Below are 25625 nucleotides of genomic sequence, written 5' to 3'. Positions count from 1 at the left end.
AGTTTTTTCAAATTGTATTGTTAATCCCAAAAGTGGAACTAAAATTTGAACATTGAATTTTTAATCTAAAATTTGTGAATTTTTTTCCAAAATTTTACATTTTATTGTTCTAAAACTTTTAAATTAAAAAATATTTTTCAAATTTTATACCAAACAATTTAATTATTTTTTATTCCACAGGTGCTTTCCACTCTCCACGAATATCCCTGCTTGGAGTCTTGCCCACCACTAACGCACTTCGTCAGCGCCTGTGTACGCTTGGCTTGGCGTATGATTAATCAGAAGTCACCTTATTACCTTGATACTGATTTCAATCTTGGTAAGGAAAAAATATATTTCTTTTTTATAAAAATCTTTATTTCATATATTATTTGTATTTCGAACAGGTTTCTTGCGCCCGGAAAAGCACGAGCGGCATTCGCAATCAGATCGGCGCTCCGACTTGATCAAAGCATTTCTTTGGCCAGCGCTGATGCAGAACAACCACTGTGTCTTTAAAGCGATAGTAGCCACTTAGTAAAAGCTTGCGACTACCAAAAACGTGCAATTAAAGTTTAATTAACTGTAGCATGCCTAAAATAGTGCCCAACAGCCGAGTTGACGCAGAATTTATTTAGCCATTTTTTCTGGTGCAACAGTTATCAACGAAAATTCGAATATTTATAAAAAATGTCTACTTCGAAACCGGCTTTAATTCACTTTCAATATGTACATACATACATACATATATATATATAATACTTAACTCCCTTTCTATTAATTTATAATGTAAGCAATAAATATTAAATACTTAAAATTAATTTAAATTATCTCAAGTACAATTAAATTATATATCTACATGCATACTTAATGACTAAGTAACTATTGGTTTTAATACTAAACATACGCTAATATTTTTATTTGTACATTGTAATGCATTAAGACTATAAAAATCGATAATATCACTTGGTGACTTGAATATCTTCTCATTTGGCTTTTGCTGTCCGATGCTGTAAGAATCTTTGCCATTTAGTTGTCTGATGAAGAGGTGGAAATATTGCTGCTGTGCATATACCGTTACGATATATTTTATTGACAGATCCTATAGAACCATATATGAAGAAAAGAACGGATTATTGTGATTAGTAAAACATTTGAAAACAGAGTTAAGTTTGCTGCAAAAATATACCGCTTCTTTGAACGGTCGCACTAAGCAGGCACCGTCTTCTCGAAAATTGAGAATGTGCTCAGCAGATGCGCGATCTACTAGACGATAATAGTGTTCTGTTTCAATTTTACGGCGCTCAATTTCCAGATAATTAGCATCGATATCATCTAAAAAGGAAAGTACGAAAAACAAAAACAAGATAAGTTGATGGTAGCAAAACCCACGAATTACATTAAAACAACTTCAACAAATCGAAACATAACTTTGAGGCCCCATCACGCTATCGAAGTCTACCATTACATGATTTTGATAGCTCTTGGCGGCCATATCAGTTTATGGATATGAGTCACATTTTTGCCAGTATACTCAGTAAGTTTTGTAACCTTTGAGACAAAGCTTGAACATTTTTCAAAATTACTAAGCAAATTCATGTAAACAAACAAGACTGTCGCTATTGGGGTGAGTCAAATCCTCGTGTGGTTCAGGTAACGCTATCGTATTTCTACAAACTGACCGTTTGTTGCGAATATCGGACCTTCTTTCTTTCCAAATGAGGTTGAAAATACCGGTATCACTAATAGCGAGCGTTATAATACGATGATGACCTACTTTTTTTCCAAGAATTTATTGAAATCGGCGCGGACCGTCTCTATTTTCAACAACCGCCTCATGTTTGAGGTGTAACATGAATACATTACGTGCAAAGTTTGCTGGGGGGATTCTCTTCCGAGGCTGTTGTTTCATTTTCTGTGGGGGCGTTTTTTACATGGCGGATACAACACTCAAAGCGCTACAATGGCGAAGGATGGTTCGCCTTCTCACTTTAGCGCACGCGGATGTTCGTTGGCTACCCAGAGGATACTTGGTCTAAGACCAGAAGTAGTGCGCTACTTGAACCGTATGAATCATTTCTTGCCACTCGCCACTTGGATTTTATCTGAACGCTGAACGTACGTATGTATATGACGAATTGTGATGGAACCGCGGTTACGGAATTGTTAAAATGTTGCCGAATTGTTAAAATGTTGCCGAATTATTTAGAGGAGTATAATATATCACGAACACAAGTTCACAAAGCATTCAGATAAAGATCGTGAAGTCATCGAAAACTGCTCTCATGAGCGTGATACATCCACTTCTGTTGATGACGAAAACGTAGTGACCGACAGGTGTGGTATAAAGTCAACAGGAAGTTTGGAAATACATATATATATATTAGGTCTGGGGACATTACTGTAGGCGAGACGTGGGATTATGAATATGCCGTCGCTACTGTTCAACATTATAGAGATTGGTGTCCGAAAAGTTAGCCGAAACTGAAATAATTAACGTTCGTTGAAGGCACTGAAGGTGTATCCAAAACTTGATTAAGCTTTCATTATTTAAGAATTGGCTCAAAAGCGATCTATTTTGTAGGCGACGACGAAGATTTGGTTTAAAAATATGTGGAAAAGCCACGTATAGACCGGTTTTGGTCCTTTGCGATACCAGATGGAGTTCAGTTCCTAGGTCCAAGAGCAGAGACGCGAATTTTAACAGGCTCTGCAGCCTCACTATCGATACCTCCTCCAATGTATCATACCGTGTTTACAGCGTAGTCTTGCCAATGCGGAACAAGTGCACAAGAGATGTTCCACTGTTACCCTGGTGCCCTGCTCTAAGCATTTCCTGCAGCCATCTCTATCTTTCAGTCCCATTCTGACGGCGTGTGCTGTCACCAGACAGAGACCAGTTAGTATTCCGATTATTTTTCCACATTGCTACATTGCTAAAACCTTTAAAAATATTTATTTAAGTCGTGTTCCTAACAATTTACAGATAAATATAATTATATATTTGTATATCTGTTTCTACATATTACATCGTCATAACTTTGACATATGAACACCCGCTATGAGCAATAATAATGGCAGTATAGTTATTGAGAGAAGAACACTTGCTCCTAAAACTGCCCATCGATTTTCGATAACTGCTGAGCAAACGAATTTCTCACTTTCTAGCGTACTCACCAACTATGACGTAATCGTGGTGTTGAAAGGGAGAGGTTGCTTTGGCTTGCCCCTCTTCAATATCCGCCAGCGTTAATTCACGCTCCTCTCCGTCATTTTCGTTTGATTTGCGCGCTTCACGCTCAGTATGTTTATAAAATAAACAATGATCACAACAAAAACAACATGTAGAATGCGAACAGCACATTAAACGCGCGCACAGATCACTATTATAGACGGAATCGGCAAATGCTGTCACAAATCGCGTGAACAAATTATGCAAAACAGTCCAATAGACACGTAAACACCAGCACATAGTGACGGCTGGACTACAGTGGACACTAATTTTGATAGTGGGTTGACTTGTCACTAATTATTTGCGAATGATTTCACGTACTCGAGATATTTTTGAAGAAAACGTCACATGAATGATTGCCGATGGCACATCGCATTCTCTATTTCATTAAAACAACAACAATTTTTTAATTAATAACTTGCACATTGTCTGTACTGAGAATATTTGCATATATAGTAATATCGCGAACAGAACGGCGACTCATTTGGAGCCGATCTTCGCGCCACACATCTTAAGCGAGAGCGTGTCGCAGACAAACTGCGCACCCAAAACAGACTATAAAGCGTTTGCTGTTTTAATTACATACATAAATAAATTAAATAAGAAAAAATAAATAAAAATGAAATTAATACGAGATATAAAATAATTGTATTGTTTGTTTACGATATCTTGGTGAGAAAATTATTTACATACACTTATACATGTGTTTTTTTTTTTGGTAAAGATATACAACACACACATGCATACAAATGTATGAACTTAAACTCAGTGAAGGAAAAATGTAAGCGAGCTGAAAGAATGTGTCCGCTGGATTAAATTCCAACAGCAGCGATCAGTGCTTTATGGGTTGTTTTATGGGGTGTATGCGTGTAAATATGTATTTATGTATGAATCGCCGGGTACATGTAATTGTCCTTAAACTTGGTTAAATGCAGATGCATGCCGCTGTCACTGAATTGTGTATTGTTGGCGAAGTTCTCACGTTACATTAATCCAATTGAATCTCTATATACATAGATACATACATATATAACAATGTGCATACAGACGTACATGTATAAATATATATGTGGGCACATATGCATATTGTGGTGTTACAATTTAATACTAACTTAACGCAGTCGTGCATCCACAATAACGAATATGTAGATGAATGTAAAAATAAAGTGTCAACTCGTTGCTGTATTCCATTTCCAGCGTTCAACATTTTCTCACACTCAATTTCTTTGTGTACACACATGCGCTTTTTGTACTTTATTACTTTGAAAACACAAGTTTATAGCGCACAATTTCCCCAAACGTTTTAAAAATTATCAAAAATTGCCGGAAGCTTTCAAATGTGTAATCGCAGATACCTGCGTATAAATTTTCGTTTTCCTTTTAATTTCAAATTCCATATTCCAAATAACGGTTTGTCTTACAGCAGCGCCATCCATTGTTTGTGCACGTTAACTTTCACTGAAGGGTCGCATTTGCCAATTTCTTATTCGTACTGTACCAAATCTAAAGAAAACAGCAACAACAAATCGAAAAAACTATGTTGACAGCTGCCGAAAGGGTCGTTGCAAGGTTATTCATTCGACCAACTTCTTGCAAAGTGAGTGAATAATTCCGGCTGCTCCAGTCATTACCTCCAGTCCATTTAGCGACTTTATATTAGCAACTAAGTGAATAACAAACAAAAATTTTCAGTATTTTGCATTGCAGTTTACTCGTTCTCTCAGCAGTTGCGATAAGAATAAAAAACATAACAAAATGTCACGTCAATTCTGCGTTGGTGGTAACTGGAAGATGAATGGCGATCAGAAATCTATCGCCGAATTGTGCAAAATTCTTTCAGCCGGACCATTAGATCCCAACACACAGGTGTATGTCGGTGTACCAGCACCATATCTCATTTACGTACGTAGTCTATTACCTGAGACTATAAATGTGGCCGCCCAGAATTGTTACAAAGTAGAAAAGGGTGCGTTCACAGGTGAGATTTCGCCCGCTATCATTAAAGACACCGGTGCCGGTTGGGTTATTCTGGGACATTCGGAGCGTCGCCAAATCTTCAAGGAGAGCGATGAACTCATTGCCGAGAAGGTCGAACATGCCTTGGCAGCTGGTTTGAAAGTAGTCGCATGCATTGGCGAAACTCTGGACGAACGTGAAGCCAATAAGACACAAGAGGTTGTCGCTAGACAAATGTGTGCGATAGCACAGAAGGTGAAGGACTGGACTAATGTTGTCGTAGCTTATGAGCCAGTGTGGGCCATTGGCACAGGCAAAACCGCTACTCCCGAACAGGTTTGTTCATGCAACAAACATTTCAAAATGTTCCTTTATATAAACTAATTTATATATTTTATTTGTGTGCGTTTGTCTTTGCAGGCACAAGAAGTGCACGCCTACCTTCGTCAATGGTTGACTGAGAACATTTCTAAGGAAGTCGCTGCCACATTACGCATCCAATATGGTGGCTCCGTGACTGGTGCCAATGCCAAGGACTTGGCTAAAAAGCCCGACATCGACGGTTTCTTGGTGGGCGGCGCTTCTCTGAAGCCCGAATTCGTGCAAATCGTCAATGCCAGACAGTAAATGTCTCTTAAAAAAAAACTGTTGAAGTACACGACTGCCTGCTAACTCAATACAATTTAGGCATGTAATTCACATCTCAAGCACTGTTAATGGACTATATTATTGTTAAAGGCAAATAACTTTTTTTATGATTTGGCTTAGCAATTTGCGTAGCTAAGCTAAGTGAATGCAGAATTGCTGTTAGGAGTAAACATAATTAGAAAAGTTTTCACTTTATCATGTCGGAAAAGAAAAAAAAAAAAAATTATGAAAATTTAATGATGTATACCTAGCGTACCATTGTAGTATGTGGAACAACTCATCCTTCTGTGTATATTTATTATACTAGAAGAAAATGCTGGAATTTAATTTTAGATTATTAAATAAATGTTGTTAAGAGTTTTAAATTTAAAAATTGGATTTGACTTGTTTTTGCACTTCGGTAATAAAAAGCTTTGCCGTATACACATACATATATATATGTGTAAGTATATATCAAATATACTACGCATGTATGTATGTGCATACATACTCATGCACATGCGTCGTATCATGACGCGATAAAACATACAAATATTTTCAGCAAAAGTAACATATTATTATGTGTGCACACATACACACATATTTATTTTCAAGATTACGTGTTGTACGAGAGCGATAATAATTTGCTGATGCCTATACATACATACATATGTATAGGTGTATATGACAATGTAGGCATTATGCAATGTTCAAAGAGCAACAAATGAATACATGCATTTCTTCACGTCAGTAAAGAGGAAGCAAACTAATTTGTATTTCTTTGCAATATTATTTTAAATTCTGGAGATGCTAAAAAAAGTGAATGTTATAGTTCTAACAACTCATCAACTGAGTGAAGAGTGAACTGAAAAATACTGCTGATGTTGTTGGTATTGTAGTAGCAGTTAGCAGCTTTGCTCGAATTGCATATTTTTTATATTACCAAGTATGTGACTGCATGGGCTAGAGGCTTAAAAGGGTGGATATTGGTGCCGACAAAGAGCAGAGACAGAGGAGGCGGCATAGAAAGATTTATTTTACGCCATTTTACAGTCCTGGATCCGATTAATTCTTCGACAATATCTTTATTGTTTTTATTGTTGAAGAATTTTCGTAAAAAAAAAGTTGTCGAGTGGACAGTCTTTTGCTGTTTGCCATCGGAATCACTTCAGAGAGAGTTCGTGAAACGTGTTGCTCTCCTGGGTTCCGATTATTTGTTTGAAGTTTGTTTGTTGGGGTATGCAAAGAGGTGGTTATTATTTTATAAAAAAGTTTCTTAAATTTTTTGGAATAATTTTTGTTTGGATGCACTAGAACCAGGAAGGTCTCCTGAAGCCAATGTGAATAAATTTGTTGGCCGAGCAATTTGTGAAATAACAACTCGAGAGACTGAAATATTCAAATTTTCGAACGAAAGTTCTTGTTCTTCTTCTTTATTGGCGTAGACACCGCTAACACGATTATAGCCGAGTTTAGAGCAGCGCGCCAGTGGATCTTTCTTTTCGCTGTTTGGCCTCAATTGCAGATTCCAGGGGTAGCCAGGTCTTTCCAACGGAATAGAGATCTTCTCTTCCTCTACTTCCTCCGGCGGGTATTGAATCGAATAGCTTCTAAGCTGGAGTACTCCCATCAATGCGGATAACATTACCTACGTAGCTCAGCCGCTGCATCTTGATTCGCTGAGAGAGGCTTGTAGAGTTTGGCCTTTGTTTGTCGAGAAAATAATTTACTTCTAAATTTCGTACTCAGTCCAAAGTAGCACCTATTCGCAAAAGAAATTCTAGATTTCGAGGCTGACCTTGTTGTTAATGTTAATGCTGGTTCTAAGATAGACGAAGTTATCTACGACGGCGAGGTTATGACTATCAACAGTGACATGAGAGCAAGTCGCGAGTGCGACGACTTTTTGCTTGAGGACAGGAGATATTTCGTCTTACCCTAATTCACCACCAGACCCTTTTGCTTCATTTCTTTATCCAGTCTCGAAAGCATAACTAACGGCGCTGTTGTTATGGTCAACGAAATCTATGTTACCGGCATACGCCAATACCTGTTCACTCTTATAGAAGATTGTACCTTCTCTATTCAGCTCTGCAGCTGAATTGAAGAAGTAGGTGATAGGATGATAAGGAGTTGCCTCGTTTGGTATCAAACGGCTCGGAGAGGTTCGCCGATCTTAAAGCAGGTTTTTGGTATTGGTTTTTCAGGGATACCAAATTCAGACATAGCGAAATAAAGGCAGCTCCTTCTCGTCAAGTCAAAAGCAGCTTTGAATTCGTCGAAGAGCCAGTGTGCGTCGATCATCTTTTTATGGGTTTTTAATGAATATAAACGCCAGAGATGATGGTCGAAATGAGATGAACCAGCTCAAACCACTTCAAAGGCCGATATTCACCTAAAAGAAGGTTAGGTTGTCTGTTCGATGGGATTTTAAAGGGATCGTTTATTTTGAGCTTTCACCCGGCAATACTACCGGGATGTTTGCATGGACAAAACATACGCGATTGATCCAAAAGAGTTAGCAGTATTCAGACGTAAATGTTGTGAGTCACTTTTGGTTTCACGCTTATAAGGACGTCATTCATTGGAATGGAGTCAAAGAAGGCGTTAATAGGTCTGCTGGGAACGGTGTTCTGTAGTTATATGAAGTTAGGCGCGATAGAAATTCGGTCGATATAATCCAGTACCTCATCATATTGCAGGAATTTTCCCTTGAGGTTGCGACGTTTCTGCTCTAAGCAGTTTCTGCAGAGATGGTTTCACAGAAATCATACTTGCAGTTATCTAGTCTGGGGTACGGTGAACGTGCCATATAGTCAGAGTTTAAGGTTACGTAGTTCACATTCGCTCGAGAACTGCTATATACGTGTCTTCTGTCAACTGAACTCGACACTCATCTCTATAAAATCACTTTGGATTTCGATTTATGGCATAGATTTTGATAACATTGGATTTGTTTTCATTTCTCTCAAAATAATTGAAAAAATTACAATTAAGTTGTGTGAAAAATTATATTTTAAATAAGAATTTTTTCGATTTATTAAATATATTGTATACGTTTTTAGAAAATTTGTCGAAAGTTATCGGGTATTTACTTTCGAAAACCATATTCGTTGCAACAACTACAAAAACAAAAAAACAAAAATTTAAAGCCAGCGTTTTAAGGAGCTCATAAAGAAAATTCCGAATAAAAAAATTAAAAAATAAAAAGAACAGTGGGGACAACTTTCCAGCAACTCTCAAGCTTTCAATTACAGTAAACACCAATATTAAATGATCGAAATTGCAGTGTGAGGCAAGAACTCTCGGCAACGCAAACGACGGGCGCCACACACCAAAATGGTCACAGGTTACATATTCGATATAATCGTGGTGCGTATTGATACGCCTATGCAAAAATATGACGATCCTAATCTCTTCGCTGTCGACGTCAACTACAACAACGTCTCGCTGAGCATCACCGCCAGCCGTATCAATGTGGCCGAGTTTCGCTCCGGACGCAGTTATGAATTCGAGTCGACGCCGGATGAGCTGCGCGCCGACATGGAGGCGCGTCCACTCAAGCTAACGATCAAATATGACAACGTCATTGTAGGCAAGTGAATCGGAGGTGGAGACGCTCATGGAGTTTATATTATTCATATGATATATTCTATGTTCATAGGCTCCGGTGCGATGATTTGGCCGCCTTCGGTGCTTAATAAAGTATCCGACGCAGCAAACGAAATTACGCATGTCGATGAGTGTGAGATCATGTTCGACGAGGACAAAGTCGGTACTGTTGAGGTGATCGTGCGCTTGCAATGTAAATGCCAAGAAAACTGGTAAATCACGGCGAACGACTGTTTTAGCCACAATATTAAATTGTTTTATATATCTCCGCTAGCGATGACTTCATGACCGATCGCGATGATATTCGTCACCACTTGGACAAAGTGATCAATCCGCATGATATTCTTTTTGTGGTTGGCGATACCGCCAAAGAAGACGAATGTACTGGTCTCTTGCCCGATGCAAATCACACCTGTGATGGCGATCGTTATACGACAGCGCTCGACTTGTCACGCTATCGTGCGATCAACGGACGACTGGTGCCGACGCCCGATGTGCTAAATACCTGCGGCAATACGGAATGCTGCGAATTGAAGGTTTGTGCCTTTGCCTTTGAAATACCGACGTCAAGTTGTTTATAATATTGAGCGCTTGTTAAAATTTCTAGAAAATGTCCAACACATATCAGAAACTGATCGATTCCATAGCGGCGGCGAACGATAAGCGCTCGTGCCGGGCAAGCACCCACATACGCGAATGTCCGCATGACAATAAATATTCCTCGAGTAGTACTAGGGATAGTTCAGGTAAGCGTATGTTCGTTAGTTGGGGATTTTAGTGATATTGTTTTATTGTATAGATTGCCGATTTCCATGTTCTTGCTTCGCCAATCAACACTCGGAGAATGGCGCGTTCGCCGGCGAAAAACTCGTTAACATTTGTCCACAGGCAGCGCCGAATACTAACCAGACTGTGATGCACACGCCGAGGTAAAAACACGTCTATTTCGTTTGTTATTGAAACTGCTAAGACACTTCATTAATTTTGTAGACTTTGTCCAGTCTGCAAAGAGAATATCTCTTGGCTACCGAAACTTGCATGTTGTCCGAAATGTGGCTACAAGCCGGTACCGTATGTAGAGGAGAAGGCATACAATGAGAAAATGACCGCCGATCAAATACTACAAGAGTACTTGGACAAACAATCGAGTGGCACCGATCAGAAGTTAAGCGACTGCTGTCGTCATGATGCCGGCGAAATGCCATCAGCCGCGGAAAAAAAAGAATGTCGCTGTACTTGTAAAAATGGCAAGACTTGCGCTCATTGCCGCATACGTAAGCTATGTGAGGATATCTTTCAGCCACCGCGACCGCCAGAAGAACCAGAACCGGATTGTGGCAAGTGTGAATCGGATGAGATGTTCAATGTATGCAAGACCAGCAGTAAAGACTGTCGTCCGTACCTAGCACGCGTTTTTTCTGAGCTAAGAGATTTATATGATATAAAGAAGGCACAGTATAAACCCTTCAAACAAGATGAGCGCTGCGAAAAAGAGTTGCAGGGCTCAGGCGGCGTCCAAAAGAAACGCGCACCACAAGACAGTGCTGATAAAGCAGGCAAACAGAAGAGAAGTCCACAAGAAGAGGAGCAACCATCCAGGCGGAAGAAAAAAACTCGCATGAGACTTAAACCGAATGAACCCGAGCAAACCAAGAGGGATAAAAAAGCGTAAGTACAATTGACTAATATTTCATTTGGAAATTCACTAAAATTCGCTTAAGTAACCATTTCGAGACTTAGTGAACCCATTGAAGAATTAAGGGTAACCGCAGAATGTATGCTCAGAGCCGTGCCTAGCCTTAATGCGCATGTTGCGTAAATGAGAAAACGCGCTTGGTTCAGCTGTAGGAGTCCACGCTGCGGGCAGCCTTAAGCGGGCTCTTTTAAGTACCTCAAACGCCTTTGTACCTCAAAAAGCTCGTATTTTTCATGAGGAATTTAAGCGTGTTTTACTGTAAACTAGAATATATCTTAACCTGATATAATTATAACTTCTTTCCCCAGCTATACGTATGGCGGCGATCGCTCTTTTCCAATCAAGGACGCTCGCCATCTGAAGTGCGTCAACGGCTTTAATATTGGCAAAAAGAATGTACCACGTAACATGGGTTGGTTATGGAATTTGGATACGAGTGGCAAAAGACGTGGTTGGAAGCCGGGCGCCATACGCAAACCAATTAAAGAGATCATGAGATTCTTCCTAAAAGATTATCCAGCCGATACGATACGCGTCTCCCAATACGCATATCGCGATCAAGGTAAAGGTGATGGTAAAGAGTGTGAGGAGGAGATGGTACAAAGACCTACATTACATATTTGCAAAAAGAATGATGAGTACTTTATAACACTGCGTCCACTTAAAGATGCCGAAGCTTTAAAGGAATGCGCCGATCCTTACCTCAACATGAAACCCATACAATTTAAAATAACCAAAAATCCATTAATGGTCGAAATGAGTAAGCTGAAGCGCTGCCTCAAACAAATGGGTTTTGCCAAATGTACTTGCCACAAGCCAGTGATTGAGTGCTACTGTCGAAGTTTTTTGGATAAGAAGCGATTGGAGTATCAGGTCAGTAAGGAATGTCGTAAGCGTGAAATACCCTGCTGTAATAGCACGCTGGTGCTGTCCGACACCACCGACTCGGATGTGGAGTTTGATTTCGGTGTAACACCACCTGCTGGCGTTATTAAACCAGAGCGTCTCAAGAAGCCGAACTTAGTCAACCATGGTACACAGTATGTGGAGAACGATTGGAATATACAGCCCAAGTATCCACTGCCACCTAACCGATTCATGAAGTCATACAACTGTGCAACTGGTGCACATTACGATTTCAGTGGCGGTGGTTGGGGTGGCTATGGTGGTGGACCTGGAGGCGGTTGGGCTGGTGGTCCTGGCGGTGGCTGGGGCGGTGGCGTTGGTGGCTGGCGTGGTGGCAGAGGTGGTTGGGGTCCTGGCGGTGGCAGAGGTGGTGGCGGTGGTTGGGGACCAGGTGGTGGGCGAGGTGGCTGGGGTCCTGGTGGTGGTAGAGGCGGCTTTGGTCGTGGCGGCGGTAGAGGTGGTGGTCCTGGTGGTTGGGGTCCTGGCGGTAGAGGTGGACGTGGTGGTGGCCGCGGTGGTTGGGGAGGCGGTGGCCCAGGTGGTGGACCCGGTGGCGGACCTGGTGGTCCTGGTGCAATCGGTCCAGACGGCAAACCAATACCCGGTGGTGGTGTTGATATGATGAAGTATTTGAAGCAAGGCAAAGGTGGTGCTGGCAGTGGTGGAGGTGGTCCAGGAGGATCTGCATATCAAGCGTAAGTGCCATTAAAGCAAAGCGTTCCTAACGCTGTGCTCATTACCTCCGATAAACAAAAAACAAAGAAAACGCAATAATTGAAAAGCTCCGAACAGTTTTCGAATAGTAATTGAAGCAGATACACTTTATCAAGTATTGAGTTAATTCAAACATTCCCGGACTTATTGGACATGATAAATTTAAAGTGATGGCGCCATATATTTAGCCAAATTGTTTTGCTTATTCCAAATTTTTGTACGAAATTATTAGTTAAACATTTAAGTTAAATGTTTTAATAAACATATTTACGCCTAGGCAAATGGAAATGCTTTTGTCTTGAAACGTTGGTGATTGGGCTTCCACTATTCGAGAACTGGACACGGAACGTAAATCAACATACAACGGATTTTCATAAATATTTTTGTCTTCTCACTCACACACTTCTTTGTATAGGCGACTGCGGCGTGAGCGTTTAACAGAAGTGCCTCCACCTTTGCTCTGTATGATTGATCGTCGTAGAAAACCGGATCCCTGTTATTATCCATGTTACTCACCCTGCTATCCGTCTTGCTATTCGCCCTGCTATCCGTGTGGCGATTGTTGTTATCCGTGTCCAGAACGAATATGTTGATTGTTTTACTTATAAAATTAGGAAAGTGAAAAAAAAAAATTTAATTGAGTCTTTTAATTTTTTCAGTGGAAGCTCTGGTCACTGTAGTGGTGTTCTCTACTATGAAGGCTTGAGAGTTTTTTGTTGTTTTTTTGACAGATTAACGTTTCGGCAACTTTTCCTTTGCTTTGAAATTCGATAAACATTTTTAAAATTGGGTAAAAACATGACATGACAGGAGATCCTATATTTTTGAAAGGAACTCTTAACAACATTTAAAAATACGATATGTGAAAAATATGGGTTTCTACATATTGACATATGTGTTGTTTTTTATATTTATGCAAATTTTCGCACTATTAACCAGTTTCGCAAACGCTTCGGTAAATACAACGTTTGAAAAATTCGCAACAGTTGTCAACAGACATATGTAATACATTATTTAATAGGATTTTTGTTCAAGATAATCACTGACGTTTGTTCGTGAGGGCAATGAACATGGCGTTGAACTAAATAATCTCCAATTTAATCTTAATCTGTAATGTAAGGTGGTATATGGTTTCAGCCGCATCTGTATGTTTCAAAAATAATATCGTTTATTTATATATTTCCATCTTGATTTGAACCATTTGAAATTTAAGAGGTCTATTAAAGAGTGATCTATTGCGTTCATTGAAGATTATCTCTTTCGAACGTTGGCCGAGGCTACATTTCAGATCGTGTCGATCATGTCGTGATAACGGTCGTAATTGACGGTTACGTTCTCGCCGGCATTATTTTTGAAGAAATATGGACCGATGATTCCACCAGCCCACAAACCACACCAAACCGTGGTTTTTGTGAATGAAATGACAGCTCTTGAATCTCTTCAGATTGCTCTTCGTCCCGAATGAGGCAATTTTGCTTGTTTACAAACCCATTGAGCCAGAAATAGGCATTATCGCGGAACAAAAACGAAAACATCGGATTTTCTTGGAACTTTTCAAGTTCGAGCGGCTTCAGTTCTTGCACAAGCTGTATTTTCTGCGGTTTCAATTTAATTTTATTATAAAAAGGAAAGTACTAAATTTGCTGAATATGCTTCTCTCAAGAGTGCTATGCTTGAGTTTAACTCAATTTCCGATAAAGCTCTAGATTTTTCTCACTCTAAGGCATCCTTCATTAATACCCTCAATTCTATTTATACTCTCGCAACAAAGTTGCTAAAGAGAGTATTATAGTTTTGTTCACATAACGGTTGTTTGTAAGTCCTAAAACTAAAAGAGTCAGATATAGGGTTATATATACCAAAGTGATCAGGGTGACGAGTAGAGTTGAAATCCGAATGTCTGTCTGTCCGTCCGTCCGTGCAAGCTGTAAGTTCGAAGATGGGCAAAATCGGCCCACTGCCACGCCCACAAAATGTCGGAAACCGAAAACCTATGAAGTGTCATAACTAAGCCATAAATAAAGATATTAAAATGCAATTTGGCACAAGGGATCGCATTTGGGAGGGACATATTGGACGTAATTTTTTTGGAAAAGTGGGCGTGGCCCCGCCCCCTACTAACTTTTTTGTACATATCTCGAAAACTASTATAGCTATGTCAACCAAACTGTATRGARTCGTTTCTTTTAGGCATTTCCATATACAGTTCAAAAATGGAAGAAATCGRATAATAACCACGCCCACCTCCCATACAAGGGTTATGTTGAAAATCACTAAAAGTGCGTTAACCGACTAACAAAAAACGTCAGAAACACTAAACTTTACGGAAGAAATGTCAGAAGGAAGCTGCATCCATGATTTTTTTTTTAAATTTGAAAATGGGCGTGACGTCGCCCACTTATGAACCAAAAACCATATCTCAGGAAGTACTATAGCGATTTCAATGAAATTCGGTACATAATATTTTCTTAATACCCTGATGACATGTACCAAATATGGCTGAAATCGGTTCACAAMTACGCCTGAAATCTCGATTATCACTTTATCATGCGAGAGTATAAAATTTTCGGCGGCACCCGAACTTAGCCCTTCCTTACTTGTTTTTAATTGAAGTTATCTACCTGTGTAATTGTAATTTAATTATTTTGGAATTCAAATTTGAATCCTAATTCTCCATTAGTCTGTAAGAAGTAATGTTCATAGAATTAACTAAATAAATAAATAAATAAAATACACCAAATCGTTCAATCAAACAGTTCGAGAAGCTGTGAACGGCGTCGAATCGACAAAAAGAGGCTATTGAAAAAAGTACCTATCAGGGGTTTTCCGAACCAAATAAGGTTCACCTTGTGCTATGTTAATTAATTTTGTGTGAAGAGTTTTAAAAAACAAAATGAAATATAATTTTTTTTTCTACGTAAAACTAAGTCAAGTTATGCTAGGTATTATGACACAATATCGCGCCGGAAATCACTCCTGCACAATTTGAACAAAGTTTTTTTTGTTTCCAAATAAGTCTTGAAGATGAATTAAACCATTCATTTGTATATCCACAATGTGTCTGGAGTCCTGGAGTCTGACAACTTCCGATTTCAAGTACATCACCAAGTGAAAATCAAGATGTTTAAACTTTAGTTTCAGAAAAGCGGGATTATCGGTAGATGATTATATTCCATTGAATTTCAGATAACTTTAATAATTAGCAACCGTCATGCCAATCCTGCAATGTCTGTCTGAACTATGCATACAGCAATTCTATAAAGACAGCATGATTTCGATACTCTTAAATTTCTTTCTAAACTAAATTTCTTTCTAAACTTTTCTGTAAACCAAGGTACTTTTGGCATACATTCGCTTACGTAATTGGCGCTTATTCCTTTGGCGGCCGATGAATATAATAATAATGAAATATTCGCTGAATTTACCACGAACAGTGAACCTCTGAACTGAAGACAAGTTTTGCGCTGGTACAATTTCCGTACAAGTGAAAACTTGTCCTCAAAATAGTTGTGCAAAAATATCTTCTAGTTAATTTTAGTTTTTGCAAATATTACAGGTGAGATTGTTATCCAATTTGCCAAAAAGGCATAAACATTTGCACACTTCTCTAATAAACAAACACTTAATCACTTTAATGCATCGTCTTACGCGTGAACTCTGTAGAGCGGAACCTTTTCCGAAGTTGTTCAAGAGAAAAGATAGATCATTTGAAAATACAAGCAAAAGTTAAGTAAAGCTACTTATTATAGTTGGATGTACATATTCTTTGCTGACGATGTACGAGAGCGGTTTCAAAACCCAACGACTTTATAGTATAATGGTCAATTATTTACACACCTAGTTTGCATTGGGGAAAATGAGGTTATATTGGGCCCTAAACTATACGAGTGTGTCATTCATTTGAAGCGTAAACAACATAATTATCTTTCATTTGAATAAGTCGAACTTCAAGCGTGAAATTATTCTTTTGATTTTTGGTACTTTAACATGTAGAAAACCTTAGACGAAGGTCTTCGTATTTTGGTGGAAGTTTATGCTGAACATGCTTTAGCTGAACGAAGGTGCCAAAAGTGGTTTGCACGATTTAAAAGCTTGGAAAACGAAGAACATCGTGGGCTGCCAAAAGATGAGGAATTCGTAGAATCAGTGAATGAAAATTGTTCCCAAACACAAGCAAAGCTGATTCTAAGAGCTCTTTGAGACTCGCCTTTTCGAAACATTTAAAAACAGCCGGATGCATTTAAAAGCAAAGAAACTGGATGTTATATGAATTGAAGTCAAGATTTCGCATGCCAGATTTACTGCTGGAACGCTGAAAAAATAAGTCCATTTTTGCAGCAGATTGTGACTGGTAATGGTAAATGGATCCATTGTGACAACATTTAACGCAAGAAATCATTTGTGAAACCTGGCCAACCAGCAAAAAGAACGACAAAGACGCGACGCTTAGGCTATGCTCCTTATTTGTTCGGATCAGAAGGCTGTACTGTATTATGAACTTCGAAAACCAGATGAACATTAATCAAACTTAAGTGAGCGATTGTCGAAAATTGATGCAATATCAAGTAGACACAAGACAATAATTTTCCATAATGACTACTCTCGTCCTCACCTTTCAAGTCGAGTTAAAACCTTAAATAGCAGCTGCGAAGTTGTGCTTGATCCGCCTTATAGCTCAAACCTTACCCCTTCTAACTAACATTTGTTACGGTCACTGCAGAACGATCCCACTGAAATGCGATTCACACCAGTACAGGGTGTCGGCCGGCGCAAATCTTTTAGATTGGAATACACAAGCTACCAGAAAGATAAGAAAATAGTAAAGCTTCAGATGATCAATATTTTGGATAATACTATTGCAATAACAATAGCAACAATACATAATAATATATACCTGTAATTATTTCGTATAAATAATCGTATACGTATCAAGCAGCCAGGGGGTCTGGTATTAAATGTGTAGTTTTGAATTTCGACCATCAAATAAATTTTGTCGAGGAGATAAAGGAAATGTTCGTAGCATATCTTATGTATCAACTCAGCAGATCTTCTTAGACTTTTTCAAAGAGAACTACCTGATCTTCTTCTTTAATGGCAATAAATGAAAAACTATTTCTTGTCAAGCGACAATTGGTTTTCTAAGTCCCTTTCCTATATCTGAATATTATTGTTTTTAGTTTTTTGAGGCAAAGAAGCTGACCTTACAACACCTAAAGGTAAACCATCATTTAATGGAACAGAATTACAAAGACTTAACTAAAAATACAGTTATTTAGTCACGGTACATTAAAATTTCCACAAATACTTGGCATTATTATAAAAACCAATTTTTTAGTTGTAAAAACTGTGCATTGCAAACATTAATATTTTCACGAATTTACCCAAACCACTTGCAACCGACGCGGACACTGTGTCGGCTCTAGGTTAGCTGCATGGTGCGCGTGAAGCATGAAAACACCGCAAATGCAGACATCGTCACCGTTTGCCACCCTTTTCTAACACAATTTCGACTTTAACATATAATTACTTTTTCAATTTTCAACATTTAATCGTCACAGTTTATTTATGTCTTTACTTGATATAAACAACGAGGTGTTGCATGCGAGCGCCTTCAGATCGCCGCCAAACGTTTGCGAGACAACATCGCGCAGAGAATGTGTGCGAATTTCGACACGAGGCTTTGGTGGAGGGGCCACCAACGCACCAACAGTGTTTTGCCATTATTACTGTTGCTTTTGCAGCTAACGTTCATACAAACTTTGCACGAAATCCTGGATGACAATAGCTTTGATTATTTAAGAATTAAACGTCACAACAATCATGCAAATACAACGAATATGCCTGACCGCCAAGCATCGAGTGAAGACAGTGGCGTAGTGCATTACTTTCGGTTTCACGACTTTGAACCGCGTGCGCTGAGCAGCTACACTTGGAGCGCATCGACCAGCCGACCAACAGTGGAGGTGGAAAGGCAGTCAGTGAGCAGTGAGGAAAGTGCTAATGCTTTCAGCAAAACTGTAGCTGAAGAGCGCAAGCCGCGTGGTATACACTTCGAGGCTGATGGCAAAGATCTTGCCATCAATCTGGAGTTTATTATACCGTTCCTGCGTGTACCGATCGCGCGCAGTGTACAAATCACACAAGCGGCTTTTCGCAAATTAGCCGATTTGAACTCGGATACATTGTTGATCAGCAGTGGTTTCGCAATTGTAGGCGCAATCATTGCGGTAATTTTAAAAACCGTAACCACGCCCACGTTACTTGGATATGGTTATAAAAAAGCCACGCGTGCTGCTGACTTCATGGATGACTTCAATTTCGCCAGCTATGCGCCCGCGTCCGATCAGAGCGATACAGTGACGAAATCCAGTGAGTACTCGTCATTATATAAGGTATATTATTTGAAATAGATATATTTCTTCACCTTCAGTTATTAAAGGTCACGATATGCTAAATGCTTTGGAGCACAATCTACATGTAAACCACATAAATGTGAGCGTTTGCGCTCAGCGTGCGATCTGCAATTATGTGCAACAAGCCACAACAGGTGTACGCGCAGGACTGGGTTCGCCCACTGATCGCATAGTCGATGGGCTCATCAGGTTTGTTAAATGGCATGCTGCAGACCAAATAACTTTAACTATTTGACTACTCTTCTTTTGTTTTTCCTGGCGCTCAGTTTGGATTTGCTGAAGAACTATTTGAATGGCACCGCCTTGCAAAATGCTATAGACACAGGTCGTGCGCACGCTGACACTAGCTGTGAGCTCGTTTATCGCGATTGTGAATGGCGGAAATTGCAGAATAAAGCTTGGGAAATAGCAAAGAAGTTTCTGATTGGATATTTTGGAAGACAGCTGTAGTGGTTTCAGTGACAACACATTCAAGTTGTGCTTGTTCCGCTATGGTTGTCAAAGAAATTGAAAAAAAAAAGATTATTGAAAAGTTGTTGTAATATTTTTATAATCTTGAAATAGTATATGATTTTTATACATTTTCTTGTACGAGTTTAAGTGCCAAAAATATATATTTATTTATTTTTTACCTAAATCACTTCATACTCGGCAGCTTTTTTTATAAAACAATCGTTAATACTAAGGCTAAGACTTGGGTAGTTTATTTTGCCGTATATTGCAATATATACCCGTTTCTACTGATTAGATACCTTAAGTGATAATAGTATTTAAAGTTTGCTATAAGATACTGGTTTCGAAGTATTTCTATTTCTTCATATTATTGTGAGCAAAAACTAGTAAGACTTTTTAATTGAACTTTCGTGCGAAAACATGTCATTCGTCAAATTTTTTTTTTTAGCTTCTGTGCCAAGTATCACATCAGAATAATCTTTAGTGTTTAGTATACGCTTGTCTTTCTGAAGTAGTGAGTGAAATTATTCAGCAAAGAAGTTTCATTAAATTTTATGTGCGGAAACAAATTGCTGGTGCCGAAGCATACAAAATGTTGGAGAAGACCTTCAGTGATAATTGTTTGTCGCAAGTGTTTTTAATTGGACAAATTATTCAAAGAGGGTTACCAGGGAGAGCTGACGACGAACTACGTTCAGAACGGTCATTCAACTGATGATGAACACATGAATAAAAAACTAAAGAAAATGTTGCTTGAGACTAGACGATTAACAGCAGAGGTCTTTTCGCCACTGTTAGAATATCAGACCATCAGATCAGTGAAGCCCATTTTGAAAAACCGTTTGGCCCTAAGAAAAGTAAAAGGAAGATTGGTTCCAAAATCGTAAAATTTTTTTCAGAAACAGCTTTTGCAAAACAATGCTTTTCGACTGCCAGGATTTCTTGAAACATTTTATTAGTGGCGATGAGTCTTGTATCTATGTTTACGACTCGGAAAAACACTATCCCTCTGCTGAATATTGTGGCAAAGGTGAGGCGAAACCGAAAAAATCACTTTAAAGCGGGTCAAGAATCAAGGTTTTGTTTACACAGTTTTCGATTTATCGACGTGTGCTGTATTCTGAAATTCTTCCGACCGGCCAAACTGTCAAAAAACAATACCATTCGAGTGTTATGCGTCGTTTGCGCGAAGCTATTCGTTACAGAAGCCGGAATTAAAGCAGACAACTTTTGGTTTTTGCATCACGACAATGCAACATCGCATACCGCTTTGATTCTTCGTGAATCAATATCTTGACATAAATACTAGACTTCTGGCTATTCAGCAAACTTAAACGACCGCTCCGGGAAAACCGTTTTGGGTAAATTGATGACATTAAACGTGTATCGCTACGCACATAGAAGGCTATTCCGAGAATTGACTTCAACAACTGTTTCGAAAATTATAAAAAATATGGCATAAGTGTATTGTGGCCAAGGGGGATTTGTTTGAGAGGACGATTCAGATTTTGAAGGAATAATTAAGATGTTTGAAATTATAAACAAAGTCTTGCTGTTTTTCAATTCAAAAGCACGAAAGAAAATCAGTTTTGGTTTACATCGTCAATGGCAATGAAAAATGGATTTATTTTAAGAATCCTAAATGGAGAAAATCATGATTTAATACGGGAGAACCATCAACATCGACTGCAAAAATAGATCGATTCGGTAAGAAGTCAATGCTCTGTGTTTGGTGGCATCAGAAGTGTGTGGTATATCATGAACTTCTAAAACTTGATGAAAATGTTAATGCTAATCGCTGTAGACAACAAATAATCAATTCGAACCATACATTGATTAAAAATCTACCATAATGGGTCTGAAGACACGACAAAGTAATTTTTTCCACCACATTGCACCTGCACATAGAGCAAAATCGGTAGAGGTTACAATCAAAGTACTTCGCTGGGAGCTGCTACCCAACCCGCCGTATTCACAAGACTTGTCTATTTCCGAAGAACATTTGTTTCCATCGCATTGGCTGAGCAGCCCTTCGATTCCTACGCAGAAGTCGAAAACTTGGAGTCTGATTGATTTGCTTCAAAAGACGAACTTTTCTATTTGCTTGGCATCCACAAAATGTCAGAAAGGTGGTCGAAATGTGTGAACAAAATACAATGATTAATACTTAGAATAATTTTTTGTTCACTTTCTCACAAAATTAGTATTTCGTTTTCACAAAAAACGCTCGCCCAGACTAATTTTCTTATTTTTATATGCTGATTATACTCGACAGCTGCAAAGAATAACAGTAAGTTATTTTGAGTATCTACAAAGTTTTGTTCGAAATTCCTTAACCATGCTATGGTGCCTACTTATTTAAGTGATTGAATGTAAGCGCATTATTTCTTCCTACATTCTATTTAAAACTGACTTTGACATCAAACTTTGCACAACCCTCATGACATTTTATGCAAATTACTTTCAATTGTACTTAATGTATATACATACATACATACATACGTGTAAGACTGAATGCATTCATATCTAAATCAAAAGTTGAGTCACTCCACGAAATCGTCACACACTTAGTTGACTCATAAAAAAACCCAAAAAAACTAGGCGATAAATACATAACAAATAGGAATTAGCTCACCTCTTAAATAACTGCACTTAATATGGACCCATTACATGTGATTACCCGAACAAAGTAGTACAAACGCAGATAACCAAAATTTTCAGTCCAATTAATATGTGCTTCAGACAAGCAGCAGAGCATGTCACCCATATGTTGAAATGTAAAGCATTTCCTTACTTCGGCCGCATATATAACCAAATTCTCCACGAAATTTCTTGTAGAAGCGCTTAGACCAACAACCAAGGCACGTGAAAAATTACAGTTTAACTCAAAATATTTTCGGGTATTTCTGGCCAATATGCTGCTTAATGCTTTAATAGTGGCGCTTTTGCCATTGGCGGCTTACGCAAAGGACGCTGCCAATATTTTCTTACCAACCGATCGCAGTGGACCAAACAGATTTTTCTCATTTCGTCCGCTCGGTGACGATGTGGCGATGGGACTGGATTTCGAATTGCCTTTCCTTAAAGTGCCAATTAAGCGTTATGTAGACAAGTACGGCAACTCTCCGGTAATATTAATCGCGTGAAATATTGTGCTGCCAATATATGCAGATTTTTGTATTATTTGCAGGCTATGGTGAACATCAATACAGCATCTTTGGTAACCAGTGGTCTAATGGCCGGTGGAAGCTTGTTTGTGGCGCATCTTCTGCGTTCACTTCGTTTTCTCAAAGGACGTTCGGCTGAAGATGAAGAGACGATATATTTGGAAAATGGCATCAAAAACACAGACAAGAAAATATTTACTGAGGAAGAAACAAAGAAGAGAGAGAAACGTTACGCTGATTCAAAAAATAATTTTTACGACGCTAAAAATCTTTTCGATCATTTCCGTTTAGTCTATAAAAACGGCACTGGCGAGCGAATTGGTAAGATGATTTGGCATTTCTATGGATGTGAGTAACTCGTGTGTGGAATGCCGGCTTCACTGTAGTGTAATCCGAATGTGCGCTTCTGATTCAGACTCTTAAGTCTTTGTTATTCAAAATTTAATGGCAATTCATAAAAAAAGTGGAGCGATATCATGTCTTTAACTCCGAGCACCTACATTCTTCAATTAAAGGCGGGGTCCATTTCTAAGCTCCCTACCTACTACACAGAAAGTTCAAATTCAATGGATAATGTCTATTATCATTCGAAGGAACATTCTCTGGCATTTCGCCAAGATCATGAGCTTCAATTTCAGGTGTCAAATAGTCGGTCGCCATTGACGGTTATATTCTCACCCGCATCATTTTTGACGAAATATGGACCGATGATTCCACCGGCTCACAAACAACATAAACCGCTGTTTAAATGGCAGCTTTTGAATCTCTTCAGGTTGCTCTTCGTCCCAAATGCTGCAATTTTGCTTGTTTACCTACCCATGGAGTCAGAAAAGGACCTTATCGCTGACTAAAATTTGGCTAGTAAAGGTCGGATCTTCTTAGAACTTTTCAAGAGCCCATAGAGCGGAGCGTTGTCACTTGGGAAGGTCGAGCGTATCTTGTACGCTTTCAATTTAAGATCTCGACATAAAATGCGTCAAGTCGTTCCATATGTCAACCCGAATTGCCGCGAACGGTGCCGAATAGTGGTATAATTTTCTATATATGAATTGTCACATACATAAATATATTTTTTTTTCACGGCTATTTCGTGTCAGTAGTTTGATGATGACTACTGCGGAGTAACTGAATCACCTTTCTCCTCTAACTTGAATTCTTGTCCCAGCCGAATTTGGGCGCACACCCCACAAAAAAGTGGTCATACTCACCTAAATATTGATAATTAGAATATTTAAAAAAACAAAAGTTGTATATATTTTCTAAGATATTTTTATACAACCACCGATTTTCCTGCCACAGAGACCACACTACCAAGCCTTTTCGAACGCATCGAAGAGACATTCTTGGATAATAAAATCGACATCGGTGCTTGCGTGCAAAAAGCCATTTGCCTGATGCTGCAGGAATCCAGTCAAAAAGTGCGTCACGGACAGGCGACCAGCATGCAAAAAATCATCGATGGTTTGACGAGCTTTTCATGGATGTTGGATGTGTTCGCGCCTTACGGCGAGTTGCGAAAAGCGCTAAAGGCGGGCAAAACGCATACGAGTACGAGTTGTGTTGTCGCCTATCCCACATGCCACTGGGCCAATCCGGCAAGTGAACTAACCGAGCTCTTAAGCAACCATGTGAAATTTACATAACCTCAAAATTGTTCTTTATAATTAATTTATTAAAAATATTTTTATACTTACTTTTACTAAGTTCCGCTTGAAATAAAAACCACAATATGTTTTTTATTACAATTTACGATTCAATTAATATTTATTTAGCATTAAACTCATAATTTTATATGTATTTATGTGTAGAATATTGCCAAAACAGAAATAATGATAAAAAAATAAGTGCGAATAAAAAAAAATTGCTTTATTAAATGTTGATTAATGAATAAAAGAGTGAAAAAATTGCCACATATTAATATGCATTAAATAACAGTTAGCAGTAACAACTAAATTTGCAGAGTTCAAAGTTTTTTTTTTTTTGTATATTTTTATTTATTTTGAAGTTTTCTATTTCTAGAAAGTATTAAAAATTTACTAATTCTTGGTTATAGATTTGGTAATGAATGTAGGGGTTTGTTTTAAAACCATAAACGCTGAGAAAGTTTTTGTTTTTTTTTATGAAAAAAAAATTTTTTTTAATTACTTAATATTTGTGAGTAAGCTTTGCAACAATTTGTTTTCTACTTATAAACGCCGCTCTTTACAAAAAATTTCCAACGAAATAAAACAATCATACATATTTTTACTGCGCAAAATGTACTTTTAAAAACAAGTGAACATCAAATACATACACATTTATATAAGTTCGAAAAAAATTTTAATTGAATGTAAATTGTAATTTTATTTTTAATTACTTTAATATACTAGCATAACATACTTTGCAAAAATTGTCTGATTTTTTTTTTTTTTTTTTTTTTTTTTTTTTTTTTTTTTTTTTTTTTTTTTTTTTTTTTTTTTTTTTTTTTTTTTTTTTTTTTTTTTTTTTTGTAAACAACGAGCACTTCAAAGAAACTAAATGCATAAAATGACAAAACTGTTACAAAGCAGAAGAAAAACTAATTTAGGTACTGTACGAAAAGAAAATATAGACTGCTATTTATCATCTTTTTACGAACATACAAAAACCTTCTCGGCGTTAAATGCTAGAACTTAAAAAACAAATTGTTTTTTTTGAGTAACTGTGAAAAATTGTTCCCCTCTGCTTTTATCAAAGTAATGCTTAAACATTTTTTATAATTATTTACGGTTTATTTTTATTTTTTATAATTAATAACTAGCACTTAACTTAGTTGACATATTTTTTTTTTCATCATAGTTTTTGTGTGGTGTGAATTTTGTAAATTTTTTGTAGAGTGTTTTCAAAAATTA

General features: G+C 38.1%; 5 protein-coding genes across 12 annotated transcripts in view; 4 read left to right on the top strand and 1 right to left on the bottom strand.

Annotated features, from left to right (window-relative positions):
• The window catches only part of LOC108977579, a 22609-nt gene extending 21840 nt beyond the window's left edge, over positions 1–769 (top strand). For all 8 annotated transcript variants that reach the window (XM_018947319.1, XM_018947318.1, XM_018947312.1 and 5 more), the window contains 2 exons: positions 181–319; positions 387–769. In XM_018947319.1, coding sequence (XP_018802864.1) covers positions 181–319; positions 387–517 — 270 coding nt within the window. In that variant the 3' untranslated portion in view covers positions 518–769. The remainder of the gene's footprint in view (positions 1–180; positions 320–386) is intronic.
• On the bottom strand, positions 768–3728 carry LOC108977580. Its single transcript, XM_018947320.1, has 3 exons — positions 3157–3728; positions 1169–1314; positions 768–1081 (listed from the first exon to the last, which is right to left on the bottom strand). Exons 1-3 carry the CDS (start codon positions 3449–3451, stop codon positions 854–856), a joined length of 669 nt encoding a protein of 222 aa, XP_018802865.1. The 5' UTR covers positions 3452–3728; the 3' UTR covers positions 768–853.
• Positions 3729–4699: 971 nt separating this feature from the next.
• Positions 4700–6057, top strand: LOC108977557 (triosephosphate isomerase). Its single transcript, XM_018947284.1, has 3 exons — positions 4700–4808; positions 4904–5503; positions 5588–6057. The coding sequence occupies exons 1-3, from the start codon at positions 4749–4751 to the stop codon at positions 5792–5794; spliced, it is 867 nt and encodes a 288-aa protein (XP_018802829.1). The 5' UTR covers positions 4700–4748; the 3' UTR covers positions 5795–6057.
• Positions 6058–9133: 3076 nt separating this feature from the next.
• LOC108977581 lies at positions 9134–13345 on the top strand. Its single transcript, XM_018947322.1, has 8 exons — positions 9134–9389; positions 9459–9618; positions 9681–9942; positions 10014–10152; positions 10206–10335; positions 10397–11074; positions 11411–12703; positions 13138–13345. The coding sequence occupies exons 1-8, from the start codon at positions 9134–9136 to the stop codon at positions 13313–13315; spliced, it is 3096 nt and encodes a 1031-aa protein (XP_018802867.1). The 3' UTR covers positions 13316–13345.
• A 5214-nt stretch (positions 13346–18559) lies between these two features.
• LOC108977530 lies at positions 18560–24398 on the top strand. The gene is made up of 7 exons (XM_018947245.1): positions 18560–19091; positions 19153–19324; positions 19402–19581; positions 20494–20618; positions 22427–22716; positions 22779–23076; positions 24055–24398. The coding sequence occupies exons 1-7, from the start codon at positions 18560–18562 to the stop codon at positions 24396–24398; spliced, it is 1941 nt and encodes a 646-aa protein (XP_018802790.1).
• Positions 24399–25625: the final 1227 nt, after the last annotated feature.

This window comes from Bactrocera latifrons, unplaced genomic scaffold, assembly GCF_001853355.1.
Source record: "Bactrocera latifrons isolate USDA-ARS-PBARC rearing strain unplaced genomic scaffold, ASM185335v1 scaffold_91, whole genome shotgun sequence".
In the NCBI taxonomy this organism is placed as follows: domain Eukaryota; kingdom Metazoa; phylum Arthropoda; class Insecta; order Diptera; family Tephritidae; genus Bactrocera; species Bactrocera latifrons.
The sequence above is the reverse complement of the archived record's forward strand: the minus strand, read 5'-3'. Positions and strand labels throughout refer to the sequence as shown.